Source organism: Pseudochaenichthys georgianus, chromosome 14, assembly GCF_902827115.2.
Source record: "Pseudochaenichthys georgianus chromosome 14, fPseGeo1.2, whole genome shotgun sequence".
NCBI classification, from domain to species: Eukaryota; Metazoa; Chordata; class Actinopteri; order Perciformes; family Channichthyidae; genus Pseudochaenichthys; species Pseudochaenichthys georgianus.
The window spans coordinates 4,766,081-4,779,422 of NC_047516.1; the positions used below are offsets into that span (position 1 = coordinate 4,766,081).

At 40.7% G+C, this 13,342-nt stretch overlaps 1 protein-coding gene across 1 annotated transcript in view; it reads left to right on the forward strand.

The window, feature by feature from the left end:
* The window catches only part of tmem132e (transmembrane protein 132E), a 204,008-nt gene that overhangs the window by 158,720 nt on the left and 31,946 nt on the right, over window positions 1–13,342 (forward strand). Inside the window, exon 6 of the mRNA XM_034098851.2 lies at window positions 5,634–5,913. Coding sequence (XP_033954742.1) covers window positions 5,634–5,913 — 280 coding nt within the window. The remainder of the gene's footprint in view (window positions 1–5,633; window positions 5,914–13,342) is intronic.

The window sequence follows — 13,342 nt, forward strand, 5'->3', positions numbered from 1 at the left end:
CTCTGAGTTAAATCTCAGGTTTCTCACTTTTCTTGGATTTCTCACTGTTTTCTCAGAATTATAACTTGATCTCAGAACAAAAAATAAACAATTTTACTTTTGTTCAGACCTTGGTTTGCTCATTTAGGCACTTATAATTTGGTTATGCATTGTTTTAAATGAAGTTACTCTTTACATTCTTGCATAATTCAAAATTGATGTAGTAGAAAACTGATAAAAGTGAAAGTCCCGACTACATCCTACATGTCCCATAATGCATCAGCTTCCCTTCGTGAGGAAGACTTGTGTCTACCCATAGTTTGTAACATAGCCTCTCTGTTATCATTTCTAACCGAGCCATTAAAGAAATGCAGCTGTTTCTACTGTCTACGTTCACTTCTCGTGGTGTTCCCTTCAAATCTTTAAACAGTCTACATTTTAGGATTATGACGTTTGAGGTGATTGTTTTTATTCAGCTTTTTCTCTGTTACTTACTAAGTAATGAAAGACAATTTCCCGATAAAAACTAACACGCAAACACTCGACAGACTTTGACAAACTGCAAACGACAGCTTATTAAATTAGCTATTATTTTCACAACAATTCTGTATTTCTTCAGGTTTGTTCCATTTGTTTAATAAATAACTTTGCTAGTTATGCTGTAATAAAAACTCTTATTCATACCATCTGAAAATAAAATAAAAAACTCCTTAAAGGCTTGAGATGCAACTTTTAGGGGCTTGTAATATCTGAGACAGAATCCATATGCAAGTTCATTTTAACGCCCAAATGGCTCAATCGCTGCAGCAAAACCAGTATCTCCCAGCACCTCTTATAATTATATTGAATTGCGATTGTTTTAAAGACAGCATGGACGCAGTTTGTGCTAATGATATGCATCAATGCTCTCACTATTGTTACAGCTTTTCTACCTGTCATGGCAATCATTTCCTCAGTATTGACTTCATAGTGGCTTTGATACGTTGCAACAACATCACATGAGAAAGCATTTTTTAAAGAGTTTTTAAGTAAAGTATTCAACCAACCATAGACTCAGATGTGATAAGTGTGTGACCCGGGGTTAATGACAGCGAAGGAGATTCATGAGGTGAACTTACAGTTACTTGAATGAACAACCGCATACAGGAACCTTTAATGATCCATGAGCGCCTTATCGGAAGCTCATTTCTTTTTCCAATACGTCATAAAAGCCTGCCAGAGCTCAGGTATGAACAGGCTGAAGCACTGGGTGAAATGATGCGTGTGCAGGGGTGGCGTGCTAAGATAAAGCAGCAGAAGGGAGGGAAGGTGGAGAGGTAAAAGCAACAATGCATTGTGCTGTTAAGGGAATTATTCAATCAATGTAATTCTATTTATATATCATGTGACAAATGATACATTCGTCTCAGGGGGCTTTTCAGTGTGTAGCATGGAGCCACCTCTTTCCTTAGAGCCTTGCAGTGTACAAGGAAAGCTCCCCGAATAAAACAATAATTAACGTAAAAAACTGGGAGAAACCTCAAGGTTACATTGTCAGATATGAAGAGTTATTTATTTAATTGAATCAGCAGCAAAAACAAAAGTCTTCAGTCTGGATTTAACAAAAAAGTACTTTAACGAATAAATTATATGAAAAAAGGTTTACTTTTGATAATAGTCTGTACTTCTTTTTACAAAGTAAGTAGCTGTTTTTAAATGCCATTTAATAATTTATTTATGCTGTATTTGTTCTTAAATGTCTTTTGTTTTTAGTAAAGCACTTTGAATCGCCACGTGCTGAAAAGTGCTATATAAATAAAATTGCCTTGCCTTAATATTCAGGACTTCTTCCTGAAGTTGAGTATTTTAAGACTTTCTTTTAGGTAAGGATCTGAGTACTTCTTCCACCTTTGATTTAGGGGACATTAGTGCATAGAGATAGTTAGAACAAAGATGTCACTTGTTTGTTCCCTTTTAATTTTCTATTTTGAAATGTTTGTTTATTTCTTACTCTTTTTCATTTCACATTATGTGCAAGGCCTTGTTTACATGCTCCTGTGACGGACAAAAAATACCAAATAGGGATGAATAAAGTATATCTTAACTTAATTTATGAAAGGTGTTTTCTAAGCGTCTATGAGTCCTTGTGACAGAAGTTTAGCCTAATGATCGAAGCCTGTTACTCAAACTGATTTACTGGCAGGTAAACAAACTTTGTGAGTGCCGCTGCCTCTCCTGCATCGAAAGTCAAAGAGTCAGAGCTGAGATTAAGCCGCTTCTTGAAGAGGAACTGGCAGAGTGTCAAGCCTGCTGAGCGAAGTTTTGGTAACTCATACATCTTGTTGTAGAGCAGATTGCGCTCGGTGGGGGGTGCACCTGGCATATTTAACCCCGCTGCCCAGGGTTCCTGTGAGATGAGAAGGGCATCGGTCCCAAAAATCAGCTTTTTGGTGATTATCATCCCTCCCTGCTGGCACAGAGAGCTTCTTTCTAGCACATCAGGACAGATACAATGATGGATTTGTGTGGAGGTGTTTCACATCAGTGGTCCGATGTCAAATTATGAAATGAAAAGAGACCCTTGAGAACAGAAGGCTCTCGTTGAGATGTAGAATCTGATGCCCCTTTCACACCAACGTGGTTCCAGGGCCGGTTCGGAGCTGGAGCTTGAAAAGCACCGTTTTTTTCTGTTCACACCGCAGCGGAGCCGCCTCTAAGCTCCGGAATCCGGTTCGTTTCAAGCACCAAAAGGTTGTCGGTCTAGAAAGCAAGCACCGCATACGTCACGCTTACGTCTGAAGATCTGGGCTGTGTCCAAATAACACGCGACATCCGCCTTTCCGCCAGCTTCAACATGATCTGTGGAAATAACATTGAGAATCAGTTGTAATGTTATACCATAGTAATTAATGCTGCAAAGCTGGGTATTTTGAGCTTGGCGCATGCAGAAGCTAACAACAGCTAGCTCTAACGCCATCGAATAGGACGTATATTTACCTTCTTTCTCCTACGGAGTCGTCGTTGATGATGATGATTGTAAAGAACTTTTGAATGTAGCATGTAACGACTGTAAAGTTGGTAGTCAAGTCGTCCCATTTCTTCCATTTCGTTTCGACAGAGCAAAACCAAAACGAGTAGCGCTTCAATACAATCGGCCATTGTTGTTGTTGTCGATGTGAGGGGGTTCCGCACGGTTTGCCTTTATGAAGCAGGCACGCAAACGGTTACGTCATGACGCAAACGATGACGCAGCACCAGTCGGGCTCTGAGCGGTGTGAACAGAGCGGGAGCTAATCCGAAGAACCGGTTCCGAACCAGAAAAGCTCTAGCACGGAGCTAGAATGGGAAAAGCCTTGGTGTCATTCAGTGACTAGTAATGAGTGGAGATGGCTTTAAGTTTTTAATGTTTTAAATGAGGGCTTCTCAGTCGGTTTGGTGGCCACTCCTAGACACATTTTTGCACAAGTGGCACGCACAGTGTTCATGGGTATTTCTGAAAAGAACATACTTTATGTGCTTCATCCTCGACTATTCAGGAACTGTTAGGGATTCTTTCTGTCTTTACTCCTAGACATTTCACCTATTCTGTGTGTTGACATTTACGACCATCCCTGCTTCTAATCTCCCGTAAGGAATGTGTTAATGCAGTCGTATGTTGATACTAGGTTTTATGGCCTGACCTGCCGGGCACAGGGGGGTTTTACGACTGTGAGAACACTGGCTTTCTAAGCTCCACGGATGTGAGAGACATCTCCTGTGTCTGCAGATGTGTACACCCATCCCCAATATGTGGATTTGACTCTCTGTAAACTAGTTAAAAGGTCTACCAAGATGCGAGGCTGATCAGATTTGACATGTCAACCCACAAATGCAGTCAGAACCTTTGACTGTGTGACTTGTGATGTGAATTTCTCCGGCCGATGCTTGTATTAAAGATCCGTGTTTGACATCAGAACTCGTCCCGTGTCTCCTTCATGAGTCGGTGACTCCCACTGCATTGCTGCACAGAAGTTTCCTCCACGGGAACTAGTTTGTCTCTAAAAAGCTGTTTTCACATTCCTCTACTCAAGGGGAAACCAATTGGGACTTCCATAGCATTTTAGATTCAAACTCCAACTACATTTGTTACTTCACGATGGAAAACACCAAATCCCTGTGTAGTACACAAACATATTGACAAGAAAACAACACAAATCAGGGGAGTGAGAGCTGCTGAAAGTTTGGACAACAAACATTAGAGTTTGCGGTAGATTAATGTAAATCGGACCTCTGAGCTTTTTTCACCATCTACAAAAACTAGATTTTGAAATAAAAAAAGGTCCAATGCACTCTTCTGGCACAAAGTCACAGAGCATTTAAGGGCTTGGTTTAACAACCCCCGCAAAGCAGCAAAAACGCAGCCCTAGTTTTATCGTTTACAAGCTTTTTTATGTGTAAGTATATCACTCTGAAATAGTCATCGGATAAAAAAAGCTTTCAGCGCCTCCGATCTTTTTTTTTCTTACTTTCTTTTTCCCTTTAAGAACACTTTCATAAAAACTTGTTTGAACTTCTGAGAGCTTTTGCTTTTTTGAAGCAATAAGACCTTAATGTATGTTTTACTACCACTATTGCTTTGTTTGGCCCTGCCAGCAAAAAGCACAAGCTAGTGAACAACAGACACAAATCACTGATCGCTACTTGGAGAACACAGACGTGAATATCTTAGAGATGAAAATGATATCTCCAGAAGTTGACTTACAGTGTTGAACCAAGCACAAGTAGAAAGTATCAATAAGAAAGAAAGTCTAGATGGGGAGGGAGAACCTTTGTTGTACTTTTTACATGTGAAATAAGTATATATCATAACAGAGAGGACTTTAAAGAGGACATTATATGCATATGTTCAGGTGTATATCAGTATGTAGTGTCTCTACTTTAAAGAGTGCTCTCCTGCTGATGTTCAGGTGTATATCAGTATGTAGTGTCTCTACTTTAAAGAGTCCTCTCCTGCTGATGTTTAGGTGTATATCAGTATGTAGTGTCTCTACTTTAAAGAGTGCTCTCCTGCTGATGTTCAGGTGTATATCAGTATGTAGTGCCTCTACTTTAAAGAGTCCTCTCCTGCTGATGTTCAGGTGTATATCAGTATGTAGTGTCTCTACATTAAAGAGTCCTCTCCTGCTGATGTTCAGGTGTATATCAGTATCTAGTGTCTCTACTTTAAAGAGTCCTCTCCTGCTGATGTTCAGGTGTATATCAGTATGTAGTGTCTCTACTTTAAAGAGTCCTCTCCTGCTGGTGTTCAGGTGTTTATCAGTATGTACTGTCTCTACTTTAAAGAGTCCTCTCCTGAGACACAGGAATTTTAGCCTTTGCAGACTATTTAGGGAGGCGTATGGCGCAGTGGGTATAGCCTTGGTGTTGGCATCCCGAGGGTCACAGGTTCAAACCCCACTGCAGTCAGCATGTCGTTGTGTCCCTGAGACTCTTCACCCCAAATTGCTCCTGTGGGGATTGTCCACTGTATCGAGAATTTAAGTCGCTTTGGAGAAAAGCAACTTACAAGTAACATGTAGTGTAATGTAATTTACATGCACAAAAACCTATATATCACACGACAGGAAAGGGAAACCACAACAAGCATAATTGGACCACTTTATTTATCTTATTAATTTCCCCTCTCTCCCCCGTAGGAGCACCAGAGACAGCGATGCAGACGAGGATGAGGATGAGCCGCGGGTGAGTCGCGGCTGCACCCTTCAGTACCAGCGGGCCGGGGTCAAAGTGCTGACCCAGTTCCACACCACCTCCACGGAGGGCACGGACCAGGTGATCACCATGCTGGGCCCTGATTGGCAGGTGGACGTCACGGACCTGGTGCAGGACTCCCTGAAGGTGGCCGACCCCCGGATAGCAGAGCTGGTGGACCGGACGGTTCTGGTGGGTCTGGAGCTGGGGTCCACCACGCTGAAGGTAAACCGGACGCCTTTTTATTTGATACGATACGATATACTTTATTGTCCCCGTAAGGACATTTGTTCTGGACTCCGTCCTGCAGTTCCGCATACATGTACAAACAGTTAGAAAAATATCCCTCTTCACCGGCTTGAGCTTCAGTCTCAGGATCCATGTATCTGTGATCCTCTCCAGAATGGAAGGAGTCATCACATACAGAGCATCAACTAGTTCCTTCACAGTGTCCTTCACATGCTGATATCCAAGAGAGGGAGTCACACAGTCACAAGATGGAGGAATAGAAAGCAGTACATCCTGTCATGTACACAATTCTCAACATTCTGACTTTTTCCTCAAAATCCTGACTTTTTCCTCAAAATCTCAAAATCCTGATTTTGTCTCAAAATCCCCCAAAATCTGACTTTTTCCTCAAAAATCTGACTTTATCTCAAAAATTTAAAAAAATCGGACTTTTTCTCAAAAATTTAAAAAAATCTGACTTTTTCTCAAAATACGTACTTTTTCTCAAAATCTCAAAATTCTTACTTTTTCTGAATACTTCAAAATGTTAATAATCCCTCGTCACCAGCTTGAGCTTCAACCTCAGGATCCACGTATATGTGATCCTCTCCAGAATGGAAGCAGTCATCACATACAGAGCATCAACTAGTTCCTGAGCAGTGTCCTTCACATGCTGATATCCAAGAGAGGGAGTCACACAGTCACAAGATGGAGGAATAGAAAGCAGTATTCAATGTTTACTTCAGATTAGCTCCACGTCAGAAATGAGCATGCTTGATGTCTCTCTCCATAGAGGCTGAGTCATCATGTTAATCACATAGCTATCATCTGCCTCAAACAGTCCTGATGCTCTTCTAGGTCATCACACATCCTGTCATGTTCACAGCTACAGTTGGGATATATGTTACTCTCATGTTGGGAGAGGACATTCAGGATTTTCCCAACACAAACATAATAAACATTAAAATACATACACATGTCAGCACACAAAACACAGACGCACATACTGACAATGGCGGCCTACTGTACAACCCTTATGGCCAACAGTTAAAAGTACATTACGTTACATGTGAGCGTTAAGAAGCCTAATGGACAGAGGCAGGAATGAGTGCGTAGCGTTCGGTGCTGTGATTCGGCATTAATCAGCAGTGAGAAACGAAGTGTCTGGAGGTGACAAACGACGCGTCTGAGTGAGAGGCGTGAAAGCAGCCGTGGTGTTCTTGAACGTGTGCACCACACACAAACTGAAGGTTGAGTTTAATAGATGAGGAAGGAAGATTTCAAAGTTGGAGATCATTACTCTTTCTGAGTTTCTGAAGGAGCTGCTTTCTTTTGGAGATTGTCGATGCCTTTAAAAGCAGGTTTCGTACTTTTTTGTCATAGATTTGCTGAACTTTTCAATTGATATCAATGGGCTGTTCAGTCTGTCGCCATTCAAACCTCTGATCCTCCAACTTTTACCCCCTAAGCGATCTTAAATGATATAAGTCTGACTTTTGAACCTTAGAAAATAGAAACCTCTTGGTCGAAAGTGTTTCTAAAGAAGCTGCTTTCTGTTAGAGATTGTTGATGCCTTTAACATAACATTTAATTAAATTTTTCTGACGCTTTTATCCTTAGCAACTTGCAAAGCGTAATGTTTACAGCCCTTTTTATTCCGTTCATGTTTCGATTTCAAGTGTGTGCTGTTGTGAAAGTCCACTTCATTCTCAGGTATAAGAGCAGATAAATTAAAGTGCATTTAAATGCATCGGATGAGACAGGTGCAGAAGTCCTTAAAGAGAGAAAGCGGCACAAGCTATGAGTCCTGGCCAGTGATTTACGGACGCTTCGCCGGTCATTTATGGGGACAGAGAGAAGTAACGGTTGGCGGGAGTTTTGATCACCATAAAAGATCTCCGTTTTATTCTGTCAGCAGAAAGAATGGCTGTCTGATTGATGCGTCCGATGATGGCGAACTAGGGAGGACAGATATAAGTCGCTGATTCATCATTTTAAACGTGCAATGGATCATTTGTAATCTGTTGAAGGGTTTGAATAATTATACACCAATTTACCACCAGACCTAAGTTGCCAGACTGGCTCATAGCAGCTGTAAATAAATGAATGAATACATAGATAAGGTGCCCAGAAAATATGTTGTCCCTCAAACAACTAAAAGATTATGGATTGATTCAGAAAAACCTGCTAGAGCTAAACTAATCCTATTGCATTACAGTGCTCTAGAAATAAAACGTGTATTTTTTCCTTAGAAAATTACATATTCAAAGGAATGATTGCTAATTGCTACTGCTAACATGCTAACACTGAAGCTAATATGTTAATGCCTGGCAGATGTCTTTACGAGCGGTACCATCATCCAGTTATAGCTAAAGTCGAAAGTGAAGCCAAGGAGGTTAAATCCTTAAATGTGCATTTTGACTAATGGCCAGCAGGGGGCGGCATAAATAAGTCTGATTGTATAGAAGTCTGTAATAAAATGACCCTCCCTCTTCCTTCATTTACTACCTTTGTCAACATTTCCCTGATGAGTTTATGGTCTTGATCTTTAGTCTCAAGTCTTCTTGAATACTTCATGATGTGTATTTAGTAAATTGTGGTCCAATGGAAGATAAAGCAGAGAAAGCTTTAGGGAATCTACACAATTTACACTTAAAGGTGACATGTCATGCTTTTCCGGTTATCACCCCTTGTGTGTTATGAAGGTTTTTATGCATGTAAACGGTGTGCAGAGTCAAAACCCTCAAAGTGCACCCTGTAGCGAGTAAAACTCTAACACAGAAAGACCTCCCCAAAACGCCTCGTTGGAGATACGTCACTGTCCATTTGATTCTTCCGGGGACATCATGATGTCATGTCGTCCCCGGAACGAAATGGACCAATCCGTGGAGCCGTTACGTTACCTCCGCGGAGCCGTTACGTTAAGCCCCCGCTGATTGGTCCAAATTGACCAATCCACGGACTTCCTCACACTCAGTGCAGGCAGCTCTGCTGATCTCTCCTCCCTGGCTGCAGGCTGATAACAGACAGTTGGGATCGCGGCGAAATCCTCTCTGCAGACCCATCCTCTCAGCGTTCATCAACCTTTTTCTTACTCGATATCAAGCCCCACTTATTGTTTTGACTTCGGCTGTGACTTTGTGTGTGCTCAGGGTGAGTTTGGCTGTGTTTCGCTGTGTATCGCTAAACAAGGAAACAACACCTCCACGGAGCTCAGCGAGATTCACAACGTCCCGACTGGTCCCGACCAATCAGAGCACACTGGGCTCACAGGGGGGGGGGGGGGCAAGAGCTGCAGCGAGCCGTTTAGTGGAGAGAGTGAATAAACATACTTTACAGAGATGCTGTGAGAAACCAATGTGAGTTTGGAAAATTGCACAGTATAAATCTATTCTAGTAGACCTCAACAATGGAACTATGATCAGTGGAAATGGCCATGACGTGGAACCTTTAAATGTGTCCTCACAGCAGCTAAGTTTTATGATTCATGTTCATGGCACCATCAATGCAGCATCTGTACAAAGATGTCGTGGTAATCTATGCAAAAGTTTTCAAGACATATCACTTCAATCTAAACCACGACTCACTATTTACCACATTTCATAGCAATCGATCTAGTAGTGTGAATGATTGTGATATGTCAGTCTGTAAACAGGGCTAACAGGGCTACTAATAACGTGGACATTGTATGTGTAGGGAATGACTGAAATGGCATAAAACAAATGTATTTAAAGTATTTAAACAATCCTTAAAATACAATAAAGAAAACGGAAATGATGTACAATGAATACTTTTTTGAAGTCATTGTAAAATATGTCCAGTTCTCAAAGCTTATTTTACAAAGGACAGTGAAATGAATTTCTGAAAGGAACGGAGTAGATCTCAACAATGCTCCTTTCAGTCTTTGAGAGGGTCTGAATGAGTGTTTGAGTCTCACATTGTCCACCAGCCCGAGAATAAGAAATAAGGAAAGGAGCAGCTTTTATTCAGTTGTGAAATATTTCACACACTACCCCTCCGTTCGCGCGCTCGCTCAGAGGGTCCGGCACATTGTGGAACAGCACGTAATGTGCCGGACCCACCAACGAGTGTGGAACGGTGTGGAGGGGGAGTGGGCCATCAAGCCATCAAACAGCGAGTCTGCATCGGTGCTGACTGGAGACCGGTCTCTACCTGACCGGACTCAACGCTGTGTGTGTCCGTCAGGAAACAAGCTGTTTACAAGTAGTTCCAGCAAACATCCACTGATGAGTTCACTCCGTCACGGAGGGGGAGTGTGTAGGGGTAGGGTGTAGGGCGTGGTTTGGGATTGGGCCTTTGGATACACAAGCAATATTTGAGGTTTAACGGTAAAACTAAAGATAAAAGAGTTTAATTATTCTGTGTTTATTTTCTTGTGATTGTGGCAGATTGATGACTTTCTAAGGATTCACAGAAACCTGGTGGGAATGGGGGTTTAATCCCGAGGATTACTGAACAATAGCTGCTTCTCAAAGACAAAGGCCAGACTTGGGCTGAATTCCCAGAGCGTCCTGTGATCGCAGATTATTTAATAAATATCTGCAAACAATAACCACTCGTCCAAAAAAACACACAAGCACAGAAATTGATTTGAAGCTAATCTACAAAATATTTCAATCTCACTGGAAATGAAACTTCAATATGTACTGTCTGATGAAGAAGTCATGAGTCCCGTTGTATCTCAGCAATGTGAACCCTTTGTAATAATAACGACCAGAGAGGACAAAAGTACACACATCCTTTCCTCAAGTAGAAGTACAGATACTCGTGTTTAAAGATACTCTGGTAAAAGGAGAAGTACTGACTAAACTTCTTTACTCAAGTCAAAGTAAAGAGGCTTTGAAGTGTACTTCAGTAAAAAGTACCCATAGCTAGCAGCTGCTTTAAAGAGTACCTGACCTCCCTTTATATCAATATAACAATAATGTCATTGTTAGCTAATGAATGTTTCCATGCTGAACAACGGCAACATGACAACGTTTCCATTGGTCCCTCTTCTTTAGAGAAGACCAGGAAGTGATGGATACACGGATCGTGTTCCAACCAATAGGCACGCAGTGACTCTAAAGAATAATGATCACGCACCAAACACACATTCAGACTAAAGGAACCAGCTGTTTGGAGAATGAGAGAAGTAGAAAGTACAGGTATTTGAGTTCAACATGTAATAAGTAGAAAGTACAGGTATTTGGGTTCAACATGTAAGAAGTAGAAAGTACAGGTATTTGAGTTCAACATGTAAGAAGTAGAAAGTACAGGTATTTGGGTTCAACATGTAAGAAGTAGAAAGTACAGGTATTTGAGTTCAACATGTGAGAAGTAGAAAGTACAGGTATTTGAGTTCAACATGTGAGAAGTAGAAAGTACAGGTATTTGAGTTCAACATGTAAGAAGTAGAAAGTACAGGTATTTGTGTTCAACATGTAAGAAGTAGAAAGTACAGGTATTTGTGTTCAACATGTGAGAAGTAGAAAGTACAGGTATTTGGGTTCAACATGTAAGAAGTAGAAAGTACAGGTATTTGTGTTCAACATGTAAGAAGTAGAAAGTACAGGTATTTGGGTTCAACATGTAAGAAGTAGAAAGTACAGGTATTTGGGTTCAACATGTAAGAAGTAGAAAGTACAGGTATTTGGGTTCAAAATGTAAGAAGTAGAAAGTACAGGTATTTGAGTTCAACATGTGAGAAGTAGAAAGTACAGGTATTTGTGTTCAACATGTAAGAAGTAGAAAGTACAGGTATTTGAGTTCAACATGTAAGAAGTAGAAAGTACAGGTATTTGAGTTCAACATGTAAGAAGTAGAAAGTACAGGTATTTGAGTTCAACATGTAAGAAGTAGAAAGTACAGGTATCTGTGTTCAACATGTAAGAAGTAGAAAGTACAGGTATTTGGGTTCAACATGTAAGAAGTAGAAAGTACAGGTATTTGGGTTCAACATGTGAGAAGTAGAAAGTACAGGTATTTGGGTTCAACATGTAAGAAGTAGAAAGTACAGGTATTTGGGTTCAACATGTAAGAAGTAGAAAGTACAGGTATTTGTGTTCAACATGTAAGAAGTAGAAAGTACAGGTATTTGAGTTCAACATGTAAGAAGTAGAAAGTACAGGTATTTGAGTTCAACATGTAAGAAGTATAAAGTACAGGTATTTGAGTTCAACATGTAAGAAGTAGAAAGTACAGGTATTTGTGTTCAACATGTAAGAAGTAGAAAGTACAGGTATTTGGGTTCAACATGTAAGAAGTAGAAAGTACAGGTATTTGGGTTCAACATGTGAGAAGTAGAAAGTACAGGTATTTGGGTTCAACATGTAAGAAGTAGAAAGTACAGGTATTTGGGTTCAACATGTAAGAAGTAGAAAGTACAGGTATTTGGGTTCAACATGTAAGAAGTAGAAAGTACAGGTATCTGTGTTCAACATGTAAGAAGTAGAAAGTACAGGTATTTGGGTTCAACATGTAAGAAGTCAAAGTAAAAAATCATCAGAAAAATAAGTTGTGGAGTAAAGTACTGATACCAGAAGTACAGTAACTAAGTATTTGTACTCCACTACTTCCCACCTCTGATAACGACACACATATAAATGGGTTTTATGGGAAATGGTGCCATTAAGTCAAGGTAGATTTGATGAGTGAATAAGCAGCAAGTTCAAAAAGTTCCCTCATTTTTATGTAGAGTTATATAGTCTATACAACTCAAAGGTGAGAAGGTAATTCAGTATGCAATAAATGAACAAATAACCGCCCCTATGAGATGTCACATTCACAAGAGCATTGTCTTTATTGGAGGAAATAAATGGATTTTATGGTCAAATTATGCCTATAACATAAAAAAAGGGGTTTTGAAGGTTATATGTATCAAGTAGAAGAAGTTCCACCTCCATGTTTATCTAAATATCCCATAGTCAGACTCTTGAAATATTATATGTCATGTGTGGGGGAAACCTCTGTGTAGCAATGCAGGAGGAGTCACCGACTCATGAAGGAGACACGGGGGAGCTTTGATGTCAAACACTGATGGTTTATTCAGGAGCCTCGGCCGGAGAATTCACAAAACAAGTCAAAGAGTCAGAGGTTCTGACTTCACGGTAGAGTTGCCACGTCAATCCTGAAGAACCCCAGATGTATTTAGCTAGTTCAGAGGGAATAATCAACATGGTGCATAACAAGATAGACTGATAACACCTCTATCAGCTGACGCCATCAGGCAGGACGAGGGAGACAAGACACTGACGTCCGGTCCCCACGGCGGAGTGCGTTGAAGCTTCGACGCTTCTTCCCATTCACTATGAACTGCATTGTGGTTCCGTCGCTTCGCGTTGCTCGCTTCAAAAGTTGAGACAAGTTCAACTGTTCAATCTTCGACGGAAGCCTCAGCCAATCAAATCATATGCCAGTACAAGCT